The 21,010-nt window shown below is 42.1% G+C and overlaps 1 protein-coding gene across 2 annotated transcripts in view; it reads left to right on the top strand.

Annotated features, from left to right (window-relative positions):
- The window catches only part of Aco1 (aconitase 1), a 55,056-nt gene that overhangs the window by 8,338 nt on the left and 25,708 nt on the right, over window positions 1-21,010 (top strand). For both annotated transcript variants that reach the window (XM_076935172.1, XM_034503026.2), the window contains exons 2-4: window positions 11,435-11,553; window positions 12,616-12,784; window positions 15,303-15,440. In XM_076935172.1, the coding sequence (XP_076791287.1) occupies window positions 11,457-11,553; window positions 12,616-12,784; window positions 15,303-15,440 (404 nt within the window). In that variant the 5' untranslated portion in view covers window positions 11,435-11,456. The remainder of the gene's footprint in view (window positions 1-11,434; window positions 11,554-12,615; window positions 12,785-15,302; window positions 15,441-21,010) is intronic.

Here is a 21,010-nt window from a genome sequence, read left to right as displayed (position 1 = left end):
CACACACACACACACACAAATACAGGAATTTTAATCCAGCAACATGACTGCTCTAGCAAAGGATCACATCCATAGACTTTCTAGGTCTGTGTAATCTGGCTGGATTGCAGACACACTTGGGATTATAGTATGATCTGCCTGGACTGCAGACACACACTTAATACACACCTTTAATCCCTAACAATAAAGGTATAATTAGTTTGTAGAAGGAAGCACCCATGTTTGAAAGTGATGTCTAATTGAGTGGCAGACAAACTGATGAATCAGAGAAAGATTTGACAGAATGAGTCAGAGATACGATATTCCCAACTCTTACAGGAACAGCACCGGTAGGGGAAGCACAGAGAGAAGATGTGGCAGTTTTAACCAGACCATCTTTCAAAGACAGGTGACAGAGAGAACAGGTTAGACACAGGTCAAAACAGAGAGAGTAAGAAGGAGCCAGACAGATTAGATGTATTAGAATGTATTGCCAAAGTTAGTATGAGGCCAAGCAGAGAAATTGAGTGAGAGCCAAGAGAAACTGGATTGAATCAGTCAACTTGGAAGATTAGATTGTATGGAGGCTAGAAGCTGCCAGGCCTCGACCTAGAGATAGATAGACAGAGACAGAAATGCTCTGAGCTCAGCCCAAGCCGTGCACTCACACAGATTGGGTATGGCTCTTACCTCATTACGTCATCTGAGAAAATACACATCCACTCACTCTCACACATCTACAGCCACACACCCATTCACACACACACACATTCATATACACTCATTCACACACATACCCTCACATATATACACATTCATGCACACTCACATCGTAGGTGCAGAGAACATTGTTGGGGGGGGGTCTCTGCAGGCAAAACTTACTAAACCCACTAATGACCATAAGAAACCTCAAAGTGAAGATACACATACCCAAATGAATTTAGGGTTACCTTCCCAAGCAGAGAGTGAGGCAGGCTGGCCTAGAGCCCCACTTCTACCTCAGCAGGTCTGCTTTCTGGACTAGTGTTCTGTGCCCCGTGCCTATTTTTTTCTAGATGTCTACGGAATCTATAAATGCTGAAATTCAGCAACATTTTGAGAAACTGTTTGAATTAACTGCCCAGTGATACAAAAAATAAAAACCGAGTCTTCTGTTGTCTTGATTTCCTTCAGCTAACTTAAAATGAGTTAATTGGGTTCATTCTTTGTCTTTGAGATACAGGTACAGACACTGCCCCCTTCAGGATTGGGAAATCCCAAAAAGGAGAGAACTTGTCAAGCATTTCGGTGACCCTCCCCTGTCCCCCAGATCATGACCACATTTACAGAGCCTATAGAGATCTGCTAAGTACTACATGATCATTTCTGTGATGTATACCCAGAATCTCCAGTAAACTAAAAGGAAACAAAGGTTAGACTCAGGAAGGAACCACATCTTAAATTATAATCTAACATTTATCTACTGAGTTCATGTCTCATTAAGTTTTAACAAACTTTTTTTGTCAAAAGCCTCTAATTTAAACCAGATGGTCAGCCAGGAATGTATAACGGTCTTTATAAAGCCCCTCCAGTGGCTAAAAAGCCCCAAGTAGCCTGTTATGTTCCCAGCTTGGTGTTTTCCCTCTGGTCCTCGCCTCACCAGTAGGCCTCCACCACAGGGCCTTTGCATGGGATCTCGCCCTCTTGCAGATTGCTCATACCTTGACTGAGAATTACACGTAGGAGCTGTGCCTTCAATTCTCTGCTTGGTGGCTTCACTAAGGGATCTTTGGTCACCTGACCCTCCTTCCCATTGCCCCTGAGCTGCCTATTACCCTTGCCCTACTTTACAAAGAGCAGGGTCCCCACCCTACATTCTACGTGTACACTTACTTATTTGTTTAGTGTGTGTGTACTGGCCTATAATGGCAGGAGTTTGTCTCTGTCTCTTTGCTGGTGTACTCCTGGAACCTACCACAGTTTCTGCATCAATTAATATAAGTATCTATTGAATGCACGAGTCAGAAACTGTTTTTGAGGACTTTCTAGACCATCGTCCAGCCTTACCTTAGATCTGCAATCTACCTTATTTTGTGCATTGTGAAAGCGGAACACAGAAATGTTGGATGCCTGCATGAAAACCAATTCCTTAGCCTCCATTTCAAACTCTAGAAATATATGGCCTACTCTGGTCAGTTACCTAGGATAGGACAGAAGACAAAGGAAATAGACCAATAAATAACATCCAAACGTACCAAGAAGAGACAGCCAGGCGCAGGCTCTCCGACGGACGCTTAGCTTAGCCCCCGTGTACTCGGTGCTCCAGAAAGAGGTGCTGCCAGAGCTGGTGACTGCTTCATTGTTTCAGTTTGTTTTGTTTGTTTTGGTTTTTTTGTTTTGGTTTTTCTTTCTTTTTTTGTTTTTGTTTTTGTTTTGTTTTTCTTTTTGTTTGGTTTGGTTCTTTTGTGACAGGGCCTCACTATGTAGCTCTGGCTGTCCGGGAACTCACTATGTGGATTAGACTAGTCTTGAACTCATAGATCCACCTTCTTCTGCCTCCCAAGGTCTGGGTATACACCACCTTTAATTTTTTTTAAAGGTGTATGTGTGTGTGTGTGCGCACACATGCAAATGTGGATGTAATGCCTGCAGAGGCCAGAAGCAGGCATCAGATCATCTGAGCTGGAGTTAGATGTGATTTCGAGACATGGGTTCTGGGAATCAAAGTCAGGTCCTCTGGAAGAACAGGCAGCACTACTACCTAACCACTGGGCCAGCTGTCCTGTCCCAGAGCTGACTGACACAGAGCCACTGCTTCAGCCAAGGCCTTGGCTGTGCCACCATGGACTTCTAGTCTCTCCCAAAATAATTGTACTGGCTTCTCCAGTAAGTCATTTAGTTACAAATGCCACACACAAGACCCGAGCTTTTAGTTATAAGTTAAGAGGTTTTCATTCGCTCAAAATCACTTTTATAAGTAACTGGAAGGATCAGAGTTACCCTGTTTCTGAGAAAATCCATTTCTCACATGCACCCACAGCACACGGACACCAAGGCCTTCCTAGCACTGGGGACAAGCTGTGGTAATTCTGCCTTCTTGGAGACATCTAACCTCGGAGTTTATGCTTACATAGACATCCTTGCTTTTTTTTATACAAAAAGCTTGTTTATAAGTAGCATAGTGTTTACACACCAGTCAGTGGGAATAGGACCAATTAATTTCTCTTTAAATAGAAGAAATGGAGCATGGCATAGCTGTCTTTCCAGTGAACTGAAGTAAACCCTAAACGTGACGACTGACTTTGGAGTTGAGAGCTGTGAACATTCAGGCGGTATATGTTCAGAACGGACCATGAAGAAAGGAGACCACACAGCAAGGAATGCAAAGGAAACCTCTCCCTGTCGCCACCTAGACTATTAATCTGTAATCTGTGCTTGTTATCTCTTCGTGTCCCAAGTGAGCTGTCCTGGGAGTGTGCTGTGGTGATCCCTGCCCTGTCAGGCTTGTACAGAACATACAGTTCCCAAGAAGCTGCCCCCAGACAAAAACCAAAAGCCCCAAACTGTGCACTCAGCCCACTACCAATGGGGCTCCGTTGTGCAGGATCCTCTGCTTCCTCTTCTGAGGGTGCAAGGGTAGTGTTGTCCGTAGGGACTCTAACATAAGGCAGCTTGACAGGATTCAGTTCTGACATGAGGTGTGACATAAGCCTAGTAAAACTGTAGGCTGAAGTCCAATCAAGAAGATGCAGCCTGTTTGTTTGTTTGTTTTGTTTTGTTTACCCTGATCATTGCTCCAAACAAATATGTCTGGTGGACAAAACCAGCATGCACCCTTTGGTCCTGGTGCTACTTAGAATATGGCTCAACATGCCTTTCAAGCAAGGGTGATGGTTTGGCATCCATTCATAAGCAGCACTCAGTCTTTCTGTTGCAACCCTCTTGTAAGATTGCAGCTTGGATATGGAACTTAGTCTGGGGCCACACATAGCAAAGCACCTTGGCCTAGATGGGAGCTGTGCTCCCAGTTAAACCAGTGAGCCTCTTTTCCTGGTGTTGTAGGCAGTGAGGCTCTCAATTGTGCAAGCGCAGAGCTAGTTGTGCAACACTCTTTAGAGCTTTGTTTATGTAAGGGGGAATCTAGAGTCTGAGTCTCAAATTCAGGCACAGAGCAGGGGCTGTCCCATTCCCTCTGGGCTTACAGCACTGACTCTTATCAATATTAATATCTCACTTACATTCCTTGGAGATGAGAACATTTGGTCACCAAAGGCCATCTCAGTTTGTCTGTCACCCAGTTTGACCTTACTGGCAGACAAGCAGTTTACAAATGAAGTAGTTCACATATCTAACAGACAAATCAGAAATATTTAACTTTATTAGCTGTTAAGGAAATATAAAGATTGCTTTTTATCTCCAAACTTGGCAAAATGTAAGAACAAATTATCTTGCGGTCTGTTCACCGCTGGCAAGAAAGAACATTAATAGAACCTTTCCAGGGTGCTTGGGGGAAAGCAGAGATGTAAAATCCTTTCACCTAGCAGTCCTGCTTCTAGGAACTGTCAGCCGATGGTTTATTACGTGGATTAGGGGCCTCTAAACTCTTGTGTACAAAGGTGCAACATTGTTTGGTGATATTCAGTGGCAAACAGCCCAGGTCAGGGTGAGCCTAGGTGTGATGCATGTTAACGTGGTGCTGGATACACACGAGTGAAGGCTCCAGATCCCACAGGCATCCCACATGGAGGCCACAGGGCAGTTACCAGCAAGACCATGGAGAACTCAGAACTCCTTATCTGCATGGCTTCGCCTTTATGTGACTACCTCAGGTTAGGATATTTGTGCCTGATACTTAGGCATTTGTTTCTTTATTTTGTGATTTTGTACCCTGCTCTCTCCTGTGCAGTGCAGTGTGAGACTCCTGACGTGCAGTGCATGTAGCTATCACTTCAGAGCAGGTTACCTTTGAGCCACTATCTTACCAAATAATTAATTAACTTTCCTCCCAGGAGGTAGGTACAGAAGGGTTTCCCACAGAAGGATGAAGTCATCCCTTTATTAAAATCCTCCTGTGGAAGAACTCTTATGCTTTCACTGACTGAGTGGCCAGAGGTGAGTGTTCCAGAGCCCCAGGTGTTCAGCTAAGCCTCCAAGGAGGGCAGGCTCTGAATGACCGCTTTAGCTTCGCTCTTTAGGAGTTGCCCAGTCTTTCTTATTTTTTCTTGTCCTTTTTACTTGTTTGCTTTTCCTCCTGCCTCCAATATCATTGCATTCTGTGAAACAGAAAAGGCAGACGCCTAAAACATACTGCCATGCATGCTGACTCTTCCCACTTACCCACAGAAGAAACCAGAATAATGTGCTGGCCTCGTCCCCAAATCCAGTTCACTCTCTGGGCCCATTCCTGTCTTACCGTGTTCTTATATGCAGATGAGATAGGTAAAACAGAGGAAAGAGGCCAGAGCAAAACCATAGGGGAGAAAGCACAGACAGAGAGGAAAGCTGGAGCCTGTGTTTACTTAAAAGTAGGTAGGGGCCCCTAGTCAATTGGTGGGCTTCCTGGACAAAGCTGCAGCCCTTGAGGTAGTTTTGGAGTTTTGGGGACTATGGCAGTACTTGAGGGTTAGTAATGGGTTAGAGTTTGACCAGGGGAAGGAGCTGACCTAGAAGGCATTGACCATGCCTAGGGTCTGTGCTAGATCTGGACCTATTCCCAAGCCAAAGGTCTTTCCCCTCACTTCCTCATTGAAATGTGGTCATTTGGGGATTTCTGGTGGAATTACCAAATCACTGGGACCTCCTGTATGGAGGTTTGCACCAAGAGTGATAATGTGGGTGGAGCCTTGGAGTGCCCTTAGAGTCTTGAATCCTCCAGATTTATGAAGAGGAATTATTTTCCAACTTCCAGGCAAAACCAGTTTTTAGTTGCTGTAGCACAGCTACTATTGTTTTTGACCTGTGGCTCAGTAAAGATGTGTAGGGAATGTGATAAGGCATGACTCAGGAGAGGTGCTAGAGGAAAGAATTATTCTGCCATGCGATGCTGAGCTGGTCCTTGGAGATTTCTGGTAGCTATCTTCAGCTAGGGGCAAGTGGGTAGCCTGGTTGGGCCAGCACTACGTCCACAGCAGGAGTGGAGCAATGGGAACAACCAGGGTTCAAACCTCACTCTGTCTCTTCCTAGGATAGATACAGTGTAGTATCCCTCGGAGCTGCTGTTCTACAAACTTGAAGTAGGACTGCCGATGTGCACTGCATTGGTAGAGTTCTCACCGGGACTGCAGAAGACAGCACAAGGGCTGCCTTACTCACCTCTCCCTCCTCATCCCCTTTTGCTTGAGGGATTTTTGCATGACCTTGGGTATAGGTATAGAAAAGGCATAGACTCCAAGTATTTACTGAAATAAATATAAGGAAATGTATGTGTATAAGTGTGTGATATGTGTTAATTACAGTATATATTCACACATACGATTTTAGTATCTCTTAAGGAAAAAGCAAGTTTACTCACTAATGGGATGAATGTGCTTGTTTTATATGAAGAATTAAATCCTGGCTGAATATTTGATACTGTAGGGTTGGAGCTGATTGGTAACCAGATTTTATAACCATCAATGCCGAGAATGCTGCCTCAGATGAATATACAGTACAAAATAGCAAATGCACACTTCGGGACATTTCAGAAACTGATAGAAACTCTATTAAAATCCTAGTCCAAGATCTACTTAATGATTTTTTTTTAATGAAAAGTGCAATCAAATTGCACTTTTAAAAAAAAAACAAACATTTTAATACAGCACAACTCAAAGATACACTAATTTGGCATTTACAAGAATGATAGTAAGAAACGTTAAAAGCTTTTGTTTTCCATAATTAAATCACTCTATAAGAACAGAAAACTTTGACTGCAGACCATAATATACAGTAGTCTTGAATCTGAGCTGAGGTGCTGGGCACATTGGTTGGGGTTGTATGCTGTGGTGACATGCAGTACTGTGTGCACATGTGTATTCAGAGGCAAGGATGCAGAGACGTCGCTTGGAGCATTATGGGTGAACATTCCCAGAACCATCTCAGGATCATTACCCATTTGATTTTGAGTTGATTTTTAGTAGTTGCATTAAATTGTTCCTACCCAACCCCATGTACAGTTACATGATCCCATACAGACTATTTGAGAAGCTCGGGTTCTCAGCTTGGTGCCTACTTCTGCTCAGTGAGTAGGAAGTGCTTCCTTTGTCCTCTAACATCTACAAGTAGAGGTTGCTTTGTGGCCACAATACTGTTAGAGTTACCAACTTCCTAAGGAAGAGGGAGGCAGTAAGAAGTCTTCATACAAGCCAGTTTCTGCAGGAGCCTTATTGGGCACTGCATCCATCCTAAGATAGGAGCTGGCTCTGCAGGCTAGTGGGAGTAGCTGGAGTCAAATGAGGACTGGTGTTACACCCAGGGCATCTAAGAGCAGTGCTAAGGAAATCAGCTGATTGGCCCGCACTGAATAGCAGTAGATACAGAGCAATTGATTCACTTGCACATTTTTGGTTGGCTGAGGGCCTAGCACCTTTGGGACATGATATGGAGATAGAAACAATTCAGAGTATCTGAAGAAGTGAGTGGCAGGTTTGCTCAGTCCTTTGAGCATTTCCCACACTTCCTCTGACTGCAGATGCTCTCCAGTCAATCTTTTTTTTTTTTTTTCCTAGGCAGGAAAAACAACAGGTTTAGAGTTGCAGTTGTTATTATATGGGTGAAAAATTTGAGCCTGGGGCCTAAAGCGTGGGTGGCAAATCCAAAAGATGTAGCAATGTGGCGTTTATAAATAGATGCCTTCTTCAGATTAATGAATCTCAATTTCATGAGCCCAAAGATTTACAAACTACTTAAGGAGACAAGTTTTGATGTTTCTTATTGAAGAGTATTGATGGTTTATATAGACTTGGTTGGTTCCCCACTTACTAAGGCACATTAACAAGTCTCTTGCATTTGTGTGATGCTTTTCCTTGTGCACCCTCACTTTAAAAAAAGAAAACCATAATACATGGTGGTGCATGTCTCCTTTAACTCCAGCTCTTTGGAGGCAAGTATGTCCATGGGTTCAAAGCTAGTCTTATCGCATACCAAGTTCCAGGCATCAAGAGGTACACATTGAGACCCTGTCAAAAACAAGCAACAAACAAACAACAATAAAAACGTAAGTCACTGTCCAGTGCAGTCTCCTCTTTATGTGCAGGTACCTTGGTATGTGCTGGTTAGCTTTTTGTCAGCTTGACATACACTAGAGTTAATTAGTATGTTACTTTAGTTACTTTTCTCTTGCTGTGATAAAGCACCATGACCAGGGCAACTTACTGAAAAAGAGTTTACTTGGGCTTCAGGCTCCAGAGGGATAAGAGTCCATGGTGACAGCACAGATGTGGCAGCTGGATCTGGAAGCTTACATCTTGAGCCACAAGCAGGAAGCGAGTTGGGGTTGGGGAAGGGCTGAGAATGGCCTGTGACTTTTAAATCTCAAAGCTCCCCCACCCCCCACCCCCACCCCAGTCCGTAACATACTTACTCCAGCAAGGCCAACTTCCTAAAACAGTGCCACCAACTGTGGAGCAAGTATTCAAGCATCTAAGCCTCTGGAGGACATTCTCATTCAGACCACCACATCTGGGAAGAGGGACACACAATAAGAAAATGCCTCTATCAGACTGGCCTGTAGGCACATCTCTGGGCATTTTCCTGATTAATACTTGATGGGGGGGTTCAGTCTGCTGTAGGTGATGCCATCTGTGGGCCGGGGTCCTGGGCTGTATAAAAGAGCCAGCTGAGCAGTCCATGGGGAGCAAGCCAGTAAGCAGTGTTCGTTTGTGCCTCTGCATCAGCCTTTCCTTCGGATTCCTTCCCTAACCTCCATCAATGATGGATCCTGACTCCAGAGTTGTAAGATGAAATACACTTCTCCCCCGGCAAAAATTGTTTTTGGTCAATGTTTTGTCACAACAACAGAAATCCAATATATGATAGGGTATCTGGGGGCTGAAGAGATGGCTCAGCATTTAAGAGCCCTGTCTGCTCTTCCAGAGGTCCTGAGTTCAATTCCCAGCAACCACATGGTGGCTCACAACCATCTGTAATGGGATCAGATGCCCTCTTCTGGTGTGTCTGAAGACAGTGACAGTGTACTCATACATAAAATTAAAAAAAAAAAAAAAAAAAAAAAAAAAACCAGGGTGTCTGGGAGTACTGGTGGCACTGCTTCTCCCCAAGACTACCTAGTCCAGGCTGAGTACTCATTCATAAAATGCTTTAGACCAGAAGTGTTTCAGTTTTTACATTATACCTGGGCAGAGTGGCACTTGGTGTAATCCTACACACAGGGACATAAGAGAGTTGCTGGCATAAGTGCAGAGTTACCATTGGCTACATGGTGAGTGACAGGCCAGCCAGGGCTACATAGTCAGACCTGTGTCAAGTATTCTTTCAGATTATTTTTTATTTTTGAAATATTTGCATGTGCACAATTATATCTCTCAGGGATGAAATGAAGTCTCAATATGAAATTCATTTGTTTACACTTCATATACTGTATGTTCCGTGTGTGTGTGTGTGTGTGTGTGTGTGTGTGTGTGTGTGTATTCCTAAAGCTAATCTTGTACACTATTAGCACACCTGTGTTTTACTTGTGCCAAGTCACGTAAATTCAGTTATAAAATCTTAGGTTTATGGCATCCTCTCTGTACACAAAAACTCCAGGTTTTCAGTCATTTTAAATGTAAGATGTTTTGAGTTGGCACATAGTTCTGTACTGCACTTTGGATTGATGCACAGACAGCTGTTTCTTTTAAAATATGCAACTAGTTTTTTTAAAAACTTATATGTGCTCATAGTTTAAAATGTAAATGATAGTAAAGGATACATAAAACCCAAGCCTTCCTGCTGAGGCAACCAGTCCCAAGAGGGACTCTTGTGTGATTAGTGAAGAATTATACCACCTTTGTGAATAATTATAGACACCCATATTTTGGATCCTCACAAACAATTCTGTCCTGTGCAATAATAGCATCCTACCATATTGGTTGTTGATATATATAAATGTATCAACTATCTAAATAATATTTACTCATATAAACCTTGAGATGAAGCAGGGAAAATACTATTGTTATACTTAAATTAAACATATTAGTGAGAGCCTAGATAGATGGCTTAGAGGTAAAGAGTACTTGCTGTTCTTGCTGAGGACCTGGGTTTCTTTCCTAGCATCTACATGGCATCTCACAACTGTCCTTAACTCCAGTTTCAGGGGATCAAGCATCCACTCAGACAGCAGACACACATAGCATACATATGTTTATACATGCAGGCAAACATTCGTACATATAAAGAAAAGTAAATAAAAATATTGGAGAATAGATTCATGGAAGGGCAAGTCCTACCTTAGTGCGTTTTGCTCTCAGTTGTGTTGTTAAATGAAAGCATCTTTTATATGTATGGTGGACTTAGGAATAGTGTCTTCCTGAGGTAGGGTAACTGTCCCCGGCACACATACGTGAGGAGTTGGAGCCTGACCTGAAGCCCAAAGGAAAAGCGGGAAACAGCACAAGAGGGCAGATTCTCGGATGTCAGCACACTGTTTACTATGAGCTGCCAAGGCAAATTAAAGACTTCTAACTCTTGTATTCAAGTTTACTAAAAATGCTACAGAAATTTAAAAACTAGAAACACATAGAACAGTATCAGAAAACAGGCTCTTGGATCCCTGCTTCCAGTACAGTTTCACCAGTTGTGGTGGCTTTACTGAGGCAGAGACAGAAGGATCATGAGGTGTGTAAACTCACCTGCATGGCCTCCTGGCTTCTGCTAAAAGGTGAGTCCAGCTTCAAGGTCTGTCAGTAATGCCACGATTTTCTGTGAGATGCTTCTTTTATTTATGCTTTTTCTACGTGAAGTTTGTGAAGAATGTTGGAAGATTTTGACATAAGAGGGAAGGCACTTGGGCTCCTGAAGTCTGTGCTGCCTGTTACGGCAGAGTTGCTTAAACACAATCTTCCCATTTTGCAGTGATGATCTTCTCTTCTTTGGTTTCTTTATGTTTTTTATATATGGAAGAGAATCACTAGATTTTATATTTTAAAGATACTAGAAGAGCTGATTTAATTAGTATAAGTTTGGTTGGGCTGTTTGCTGTTGTGAGATGCTAATGCTGGCTTTCTGACACGGTAGCTTTATAAGAAACACATTGTTGAGGCTAGCATTCTTGTATTGAGTCAAGTCCCATCCCACCTTCTATTTTTGAAAAGTTAATAAATGATTTATGTATGTAAATGTATAGCAAATTTTTACAAAGGGTTCAGCTTCCAAAATAAAAATTGTTATCTTCTATTTTCAAATTTAATTGTTATTAATTCTTTGAGAATTTCATATATGAATAAACTGTATTTTGATCATATTCATCCTCCCCTTAACCTGTCCCTGTTATTTTGTTTTTCAGAGACACGTGACAGTCAATAATCATGAAGAACCCGTTTGCACACCTTGCTGAGCCCTTGGACCCTGCCCAACCAGCAAAGAGATTCTTCAACTTGAATAAACTGGAGGACTCGAGATATGGTGGGTGCATCGCTCTGTGATGTAGTTGCTGTTAGCAACTGGTTTCATGTTGTTTACCTGATTATACAACTATGTAGCCTTTAGGAGAGAGTTGGAAGAGATCAGAGGAGACAGTAGGTTTATGTAGCTTAAATACACAGACATGCACATACTTCTCCAAATACACATCTTACTGTCTTGTCTAGTTTGTAGCAGTAATTTTCATTTCTGTCTGTCTGTCTGTCTGTCTTTCTTTCTCTCTATCTTTCTTAAAGATTTATTTATTTATTTTATGTATATGAGCACACTGTAGTTTTCTTCAGACACACCAGAAAAGGGCATTGGATCCATTACAGATGATTGTGAGCCACCATGTGGTTGCTGGGAATTGAACTCAGGACCTCTGGAAGAGCAGTCAGTGCTCTTAAGCACTGAGCCATCTCTCCAGCCCCATTTTCATATATTTTAAGATAGAATTTCTATTTTGTAAATAAAATAGTTTTTTAAAATAAGTTATTGTTATATGAAGTGGCCATGCTATATTATGTTTAGGGTCATTTTCTCATTTTTTTGAGCATTAGTTTCTTAGGAAATATGATTGTGTGTATCTATGGAAATAGATATTGCTTGCTACATATCACACAGTGAGAGTCTGCACTGATTATGAGCTGTGATGACATAATGGGAACTTTTCTTTCTCTTACGGAATTCACAATAAGCAACCATTTAACATAAGTAAATAAACTAATTTTTTAGTCTAGTTTTTGAGTATTTTCAACTACTGAATGTCTCTTAAATCTATTCACTGTATATAGTTTTCACCTTATATACATTTTAAACTTGTCAATCACTTGGCCCTCTTTCCCTGTTAAAAGAATAATCCAATGTCATGTATCAAGTTTATCTAAAGATTGGCTTTCAAGAGAGTTCTGAACGAAAGGTGCCCTGTGGTTTGAGGTTTAGTGCTGTCTACCTTTCTCTGCAGGATGCTTACCTGTGGTTTGAGGTTTAATGCTGTCTACCTTTCTCTGCAGGACGCTTACCTGTGGTTTGAGGTTTAATGCTGTCTACCTTTCTCTGCAGGACGCTTACCATTTTCTATCAGAGTTCTCCTGGAGGCAGCCGTTCGGAATTGTGACGAGTTTCTAGTGAAGAAAAATGACATTGAGAATATCCTGAATTGGAATGTCATGCAGCACAAGAACATAGAAGTGCCATTTAAGCCAGCCCGAGTCATACTGCAAGACTTTACGTGAGCCTGCCACCTCTTTCTGCCTCCCTTGTCAGCCTATCAAGAAAGTTTTTACTGTGACAGAAATGCTTTGTCTCTGAGAAACCAGGAGATAAAAGGAAAGCAAGGGGCCCCTGAAAGAAGAGAAGACTGCTATGTCTCTAGTAGTCACCCCACCTCACCAGTGACAGGGTACCATCCTCAGAACTGATCACACTGGGAAGGGTAGAAGACAGCATTCAGGAAGGCTGTGTGGAGTGTCTGGTGCAGGCTGCTGTGCTTGCTCGAAGTTGTGCCGACCTCAGGAGAGGCGAGGTGCTTCACGAGGCCTGGCCTGCACTCAGCCTTTTGAGCCTGCTGCTCCTGAAATCTGTGCTGCCTCTTACGGCAGAGTTGCTTAAACACAATCTTCCCATTTTGCAGCAATGTTATTCTCTTCTTTGGTTTCTTTATGTTTTTTTTAATATGGAAGAAAATCAGTAGATTTTATATTTTAAAGATACTAGAAGAGCTGATTTAATTACTATGAATCTGATTGATAGCCCATTTTTCTAAATTCTGTCTATTTTTTAAACTTGTATAACGCTTGTATATGGTACATTGTTACATAAGGGAATTTTATGTAAGTAGGTAATGTCCATTGAGTATATTGTCCCCATACCTTCTACTCCCCCTTCCTCCTCCCTTCCCTCCATAGGCTCCACTGCTCTCTAAACAGCTTCACATCTACTTTCATGTGATATACATATAGATATTATACGTCTATGTAAAACTTAGCCACAAATGAGAGAAAGCACATATTTGTCTTCCTGACTGGTGTAGTTCATTCTATAGATTATCTTCAGTAGCTGCACATGGTTTAATTTTTAAGGTTAAATTTAATTCTTTGGGGCTAACATCGTTCATACTCTGTGCGCCATAATACTGTTTTTATCCACTGCTCTTTCTTAGATACCTAGCTGGTTGCGTAACTTAGCTGCTGGGACAGGCTACAGTGAACACCAATGTTCACTGTTCAGTGATGTGTTGACTTGGAGACTTTGGGTAAATACCCAGGAGTGGTATGGCCAGGTTATTTGGAACATCTAAAAACCATTTATGTTTTTTTTTTTTTTTAAAGAAGTCTCTGTCCGGACTGCCTGTGTGGATGGACTAATGTCCATGCCCCTGCTCCATGTGCTCTGCTTCCTTTGGTCCATGTCCTCAGTATGTGTTCATGATGTTCTTAATGACTGCCATTTTGACTAGAATAAAATGGATTCCCAATGTAATTAAATTCACTTTTCTTTGGTGGCTAGTGAGGAACTAAACATTTTTATGTATTTATTGGCCATTTATATTTTATCTTTTAGGAACTGTCTTTTCATTTTATTAGTCTTTTTATTGATTGGGTTGTTTGCTTGTTTAGTTTTTGAGATCTTTACATATTCTAGATGTTAGTTCTCTGCCCACTGTATCAATCGCAGAGATCATCTCCCATTGTGTTGGCTGCAACTTCACTTGATAAACTATTTCCTTTAGTGTGCAGAAGCCTCTAAGTCAAGTATGAAGAAATCTCCAGCAGTATTCTTTTGCTTAGTGTGGTGGTCAGTGTTGTCAGCTTGACAGAATCACCTGGGAGAAAGGTCTCTGAGAATGTCTGTGATGGATTATCTTGGTTGTATTCATTGATGTAGGAAGACCTGTCTTAATTGTGTATAGGACCATTCCCTAGGCGAGGGATCCCAGACGGTATGAGTGTAGAGCTGTGTGAGAGCTGAACATGCATTCTTAGCTCTCTTCTTGATCAACTGCTTCAAGCTCCTGTTTTGTCTTCCCCATGAAGGACTGTACCAAGAGTTCAGTAATCCACTTCTCCCTTAATAAATGGTGTTTGTCATAATAATTTATCACAGGAATGAGGAAAGAAACTAAGACACCCTGGGTTGCTTTGGTAGCCTGGGGTCTTTTCTGTGCCCGAGTAGCTTTTAATGTTGTATTTTTCTGTATCTGTGAAGAATAGCATTGGAATTTTGATAAGGATTACATTGAACCTGCAGATGATTTGGTAATATAGCTACTTTCACAATATTGATTCTTCTAGTCCATGAGTATGGAAGTCTGACCATCTTTTAGGGTCATCAGATTTTTTTCTTTGGTGTTTTGAAGTTGTCATTGTAAAGACCTTTCATGCCTTTGGTAAGGCTTATTCCACAATATATAGCCACTCCTTTGAGTTTGGTCTAAAGTTGAAGGGGTGCTCTGGGAAGCAGTCACTCCAGGAGAGTTCTTGAGCATAAACATACTGGTTTCCCACGGTCCCTTGCATTTGAGTTAATATATGGTGGAGTTCTACAGGGAGATTCTGCTCACTCATACCATTTGCTTCCTGTGTGATTTCTTCCCAAAGGAATTATGCTCAGAGTGTCACTTGTCTAAGTCACTTGTTGTTAGCTCCTCTGAGGGGACGGTCCCTTGTCAGTTATTAGCACTGGCAAACCTGCAAAATGTAGTCACTCACATTTACGGCTGTTTCATGCTTGCTTCTTTCTTTCCTTAGGGGTGTGCCTGCTGTGGTTGATTTTGCAGCAATGCGAGATGCTGTGAAGAAGTTGGGAGGGAATCCAGAGAAAATAAACCCTGTCTGCCCCGCTGACCTTGTAATCGATCATTCTATCCAGGTTGATTTCAACAGAAGGTGAGGAGACTTAGAAGGAATGCCGTGGGTTTCTGCTTTCTGCAAAGTATTAGAATATATATCTTTTAAAAGTATGTGTACATGTTGTGCTGATGACAGCTTAGTAGGTTGGGGTACTTGCTGCCAAGGCTGAGGCCCTGAGTTCCATCCTTGAGACCCACATGGGAGAAGAAGAAAACTGACTCCCACGAGTCATTCTCTGACCTACATATGAGGGCCATAGCACATGCATGCGTACACAAACCCATATACAAATAAGTAAATGTAAAAGGTTTTTAATGTGTGTATATATCCTCTGACATACACATGAGGACCATGGAACATGCATGCCCACACACACACATATAAATACAAGTATATGAAGGAATTTTTTAAGGTGCATATGTTTAAAATTGTTGCCAGGAAATTGACTCTCCTGTGAATGATACTGGGAGAAACGGTCTGTGTGAACCCTGTTATTGCTTGTGTTTGCTTTGGATAGAAGTGGTCTGCATCTGGTAGCTTGAATGTAGCTTGAAGTCTGATTCAAAACATACACGTACATTTTCTCATGAGAGATTGTCAATGCAAGTGCATGTCTGACTTTAGAAGAGTTGGGTTGCTCTGAATCCACTGCAGCTTTATTCCTGCTTTTATCACAAGTAACTGTCCTGTCTCCGGCTACCTGGGCCTCGCCATAGTGCCTACTTGTTATACCCTTCATCTCCCCTGCTTGGGATATATCCTCATCCTCTCTTGCCAGAATCCATTCCATGTTTCATAGCCAGCTTAAATTCCCATGTGTCAGAAATCCTTCATTAGCTAGCCTGTGTCATGTTCATCTTGCTGGACTCTGTTGAGAGTGGAGTCAGAAGTCCATGGGAGTATGGTGTCTTTAGTTGCCTGGTTCACTGGAATGGAGCTGTGCATGTAATACACATGTATAACTAAAGTGGTTGACCTTGAAATTATCCCTAAGTTAAAGGAGAAGTAAAGTTAACATGACTGAGGTACCCTGAGATGGGGACAAACTAAATCTCTGAAGCTGATTGGGTATCTCCCTTTCACCTATATTAGTGAACTTTCTGTCTTCAGTCTCATTCTTCAAAAAGCTTTGTTAAAGTTGGGGAATGAGTCTTTGGGTAGATGGCATCCAGATAGCAAACAGTACTGTGCGTTTCCAGTACCGCAGTACAGTCTGGGAAGTGCACATGGTGTACAATGGACCCAGAGAACACCGAAAAAAGTTAAACTTGAGAAGAAAAATCGAGTTTCCTCCGCCCTTTGAATCAAAATGGTGTGGACGGGCAGGAAAAGGGTAAGAGGAAACACTATTATTCGTTCTTTTCTCCAAAAGGCAGAGTTTATACCACCAAGCTATGAAAGTTCCTTTGCAAAGTTAGACATGATAGCGATAATAATCCTAACTAAGGTAGTTAGCCATTAAAGCATTATTATAAATGAAAACCTAGACCCCTTCTAAATGTCCCACAAAAGGAAATAATGCATTAAATCATGGCATACCCTAAGATGGATGGCTTGTGTCCCACAGTCACATTAATGAATAGCACTCCGGATGTACTCACATTGTAACTGAGTGTGCCAGAATCGAAGCTGTATGTATGAGTAATCACAGCAATGTCAGTATCATTTCTTTGTGAGTATCAAAGGAGGTGCCAGCCTGCTAAGCAGCCCCCTCTGAGATTTTAACTGGTCTTTATTTTTACAACAAGAAACTATTATTTGATCATTTTAGCGGATCATTCAAAAATATTCCCACAAAACCAGAAACGATCCGAAAGAAAACAAAATCAGTCCCCCATTGGAGATGTTAAGTGGGTTCCATCCTCAAAGGAAATTAGAAAATAAGGCACTCTAATTAATATTAAATATTTAAACCAGGTAAATTCAGCATGGAGAGAAACATAGCCAGTCTCCCAAACTGACTCTTAGATGTTAGACAGACTGACTTTTCACCTTTCCCTTAGCCCCAGAACCATTGTTGAGTGCTGTCTCTCTCCCAGGTCTCCTGTCATTCATGTGAGCACTGCCTAGGGTTCTGTTTTGGAAAGTAGAAGTTAAAATACAAAATAGTACCCTACTTGAGTAAGGATTTTTCTGAAGTCCTACCTCACAAGTGATAATAAAGCCACAAAGTCATAGCTGCTCCACCTTAGAGCAATGGTTCTTAACCTATGAGGGTCAGGCAACCCTTTCACAGGGTTACTGATATATCAGATGTCCTGCATATCAGATATTTACATTGTGATTCATAACAGTAGCAAAATTACAGTTATGAAGTAGCAGTGAAATCATTTTATGGTTGGGTCAGCACAGCATGAGGAAGACAAGCTGTATTAAAAGGTTCCAGCTTTGGGAAGGCTGTGCACCACTGTCTTAGAGGCTGCAGCTGCTGAGAGCTTGACTCCCTTGTACCTTCTTGAGAGGTGGAGGTCCTAGAAGCAGAGTGCAGTGATGTCGTGTCTGCCCCGCTGCTGTCAAATCCCAGGTGCTCACACTATCCCTGCCTCTGCGCTATCTCCTTGATTTTTTTCCCTTCTCTTTAAGTGTTGACTTTCATCAACTGTTTTCATTTTTTTAATGGACCTGTTTCATTTACACGATCATAATGGAAATGGTATTAGGAAAACATAAAATGTAATGGTGAATATTGCATATAATTTCAAAATAATTGCATGCACATATTAGAACTTTTAAAACATTTTTATTGTGATTTTTTTTAAAAAAAAAATTTTTAGGTTGATTTATTTTGTATGCATTTGTTTCGGGGTGTGGGTGGTGTGCATGTGTAGGTCTGAGGACATGTTATGTGTGGGGGTAAATGCTCTCCTCTCACCATGTGGACTTCAGGGATGAAACTTAGCTTGTCAGCTTGGTGGCAGATGCCTTTATTCACTGAGCCGCGTCACCAGCCCCCATGGTGGTAGGTAGATAGGTTGGTTTGTGGGTAGGTGGGTTGGTGGGTTGGGTTTAGTGGGGATTTTTTTGCTTGTTTGTTTTATTTTTCTTGAGTTTTAGTTTTGGAGGCGACCTAATCTTTTCCTTACTTTTTAAAAGAATTGAATGTGATATGGGCCAGCTGTTATGGAAATGAGTGCTGGCACATTCCCAGGTCTGCTCTAGAAAAGAACTGGGGAAGCTGGGTAAGGGGGTCGGGGTTACACATTGTCGGTGATTGGGACGCTTTGGTTTGAGTATAATTTAGCTCTCGTCATCGTTTGCACCTGAGTGCAGCTAACTAGTATGCTGCTGTCATGTGTCCCGTGTTTGTCTCACTAGCATCCCTGGTTTTCCTCCAAGAATTTCCCAACAGTTAGTGACTAGGTTTCATGAATATGAAAGCTATTTTCTCTGGGACTATTACTTGTGAGTTTCTAGGCTCTCTTCCACGAAAGTCTCAGGAACTATGTGAATTTGTATTATGTAATTAAGGGGATTATTATCCCTTCTGTTCATGAGGCCATTCATATTCAGAGGCCTCATTAGTTCTCTAGATTGGAGCTAGGTGTGCTGACACATTTGTAATCCTAGAACCTTCAACATTGAGGCACGAGGATGAGGAGCTGAGGCCAGTTGTCTGTACGAGACCCTGTCTCAAAAAAGAAAAGCTCACTAGGTTGGACTCATTTAGGAAAGTTTTGAGTGGTAATAAAAATAAATAAATTTCAAAATTTTGAATTCTAGGTCTGTTGGTTCATTCTGGTAACCACAACAAAGCTGAGCCATGCTTAGCACGGTACGCTTTCGTTTTCATGGTATTAGCTTAGAACAGCCCAAGCGTTCTGGCTCTTAGTCATTTGTGAAGGTATCTGTGATCATTTTGCCCAACATGTTCTAGGGCAAGCATTCTCTTCATTCCATGCTTCAGCTGCAGCGTCCTCCTGATGCTGGACGTTAAGGAAGCAAAGAGTGGTGACTAGAGTCCAGGAGTGCTCACATGTCACAGGAGAGAGGCCACAGCCACGCAATGAGTCACAGTCGCACCTGTACTGGTAGAAATAACGTTTGGAATCCCTTCTCTGCTGTTTTTTTCAAAATAAGTTTAAGAGACCTGTGTTGTACCCATATTATTCAATAAGCTAGTAACTTTCAAAGAGAAAGTTTAATGTATGACTACAATGCAATTACTAAGTGTGGTCACCCCCAAGGAGCAAATAATTCTGACTTGGAAGCCAGAGGGCTTTCCAGGTGGCCACTCAGTCAGAATCCCGAAACACCCAGACCAAGGGGGAGAAGTGTCAAAACATCATCCTAAGAGAAGATGGCGTACCGAATCATAAGAGAGCTGCCATGTGGTGACTTTGAGAGTTGGACTGGAGACTATGAAGGGTCTGGATAAGCAAGGTTCAGGTCAGGCTGAAGAATTGGCTTTTTGAAACAAAGGATTTACAATGTATTAGAATATGGCAAGCTGATAATAATGTAGGAGACTCAGTGGTGATACGGAAGTGAGTCGACTGGGCTGAGAAGCTAGCTGGGGTGATGTTCATGATAAATGCTTTGGTAGTCATAGGCACTAGACAGACGGAGAGGAGATCACTGATGAGCTGTGGACAGATGGAGGACAAAGATATAGGAAGGAAGGCAGGGTATTAGGGTTTCCTCCTGATGCACATACACCAGGGCAGGGAGAGACAGGCAGGAGCCAGAGGGCTGGAGGCCTCAGGAGGAGCGGGGAGATGGTGAAGCTGAGGAATGGCGCATGTGTCCAAATGATCTGCATATGTAGGTGCCTTCACTGGAGTCCTGCTTTGTTCTGCTCCAGCTGGACCCCTCCTTTCTCCATGTCTTTCTTTCTTTTTCTCTAACATGTAAACACTCAGGCATTCAGTTTCTCAGTAGGATCAATACTTTTTTTTCTACAAAGTTCAGAAGTAAATATTTCAGACTTTGATAGCTGCATGTTATCTCAGTCATATAACCCATCCCCAATCTTTAAAACAAAATCAATCTTTGGGGATGAAGCTTCTACAATATTGAGCTGAATTCAGCCCTGGAGCTAGAGTTTATAGACCCCTGCTGTAATGTCTCTCAGAGATTAATTTTATTAGAATATTGATGCCACAGTATGGGGACAAGGTCAGTATATTCACTAAATGTGGTTTTGAGAGGTAATCCATGCTGGGTGTTTTTATCTATAAAAACACAGCTCTCTAACTTCAAAGGGAATATGATATTTATTCTGAACCAAGTATGAGTTCCCATGGCCTAGGAGTATGGACGTGGGTCGCCCCCGAATGGCGTGCTACACTGTGGTAGTGGTTACATAAACTCCTTCATGAGCCAGGACATTTGCCATATACGTGGGCAGGGACAGCAGACAGGCAGGTTTCAGAGAGCAGTGAACTCTGATGGTGATGATCATAGATGCTGTCTCACATGCTTAGCTTTTCCAGTAGTAGAAGCTCGTGGTCTGTTAATAACTTAAAACATCCCAACGGCTTCACTAGATAGAATGTTAGGTCAGAAGCAGAGGTGGGCGATGCATAGCTGTTGAGAGAACTGATGATGGCCTGAGACAGCTTTAGCCCTGGGTCTGCAGCATTCCAACTCTGTGCAACCAAATGGTT

Source organism: Arvicanthis niloticus, chromosome 5 (assembly GCF_011762505.2).
Source record: "Arvicanthis niloticus isolate mArvNil1 chromosome 5, mArvNil1.pat.X, whole genome shotgun sequence".
In the NCBI taxonomy this organism is placed as follows: domain Eukaryota; kingdom Metazoa; phylum Chordata; class Mammalia; order Rodentia; family Muridae; genus Arvicanthis; species Arvicanthis niloticus.
The sequence above is the reverse complement of the archived record's forward strand: the minus strand, read 5'-3'. Positions and strand labels throughout refer to the sequence as shown.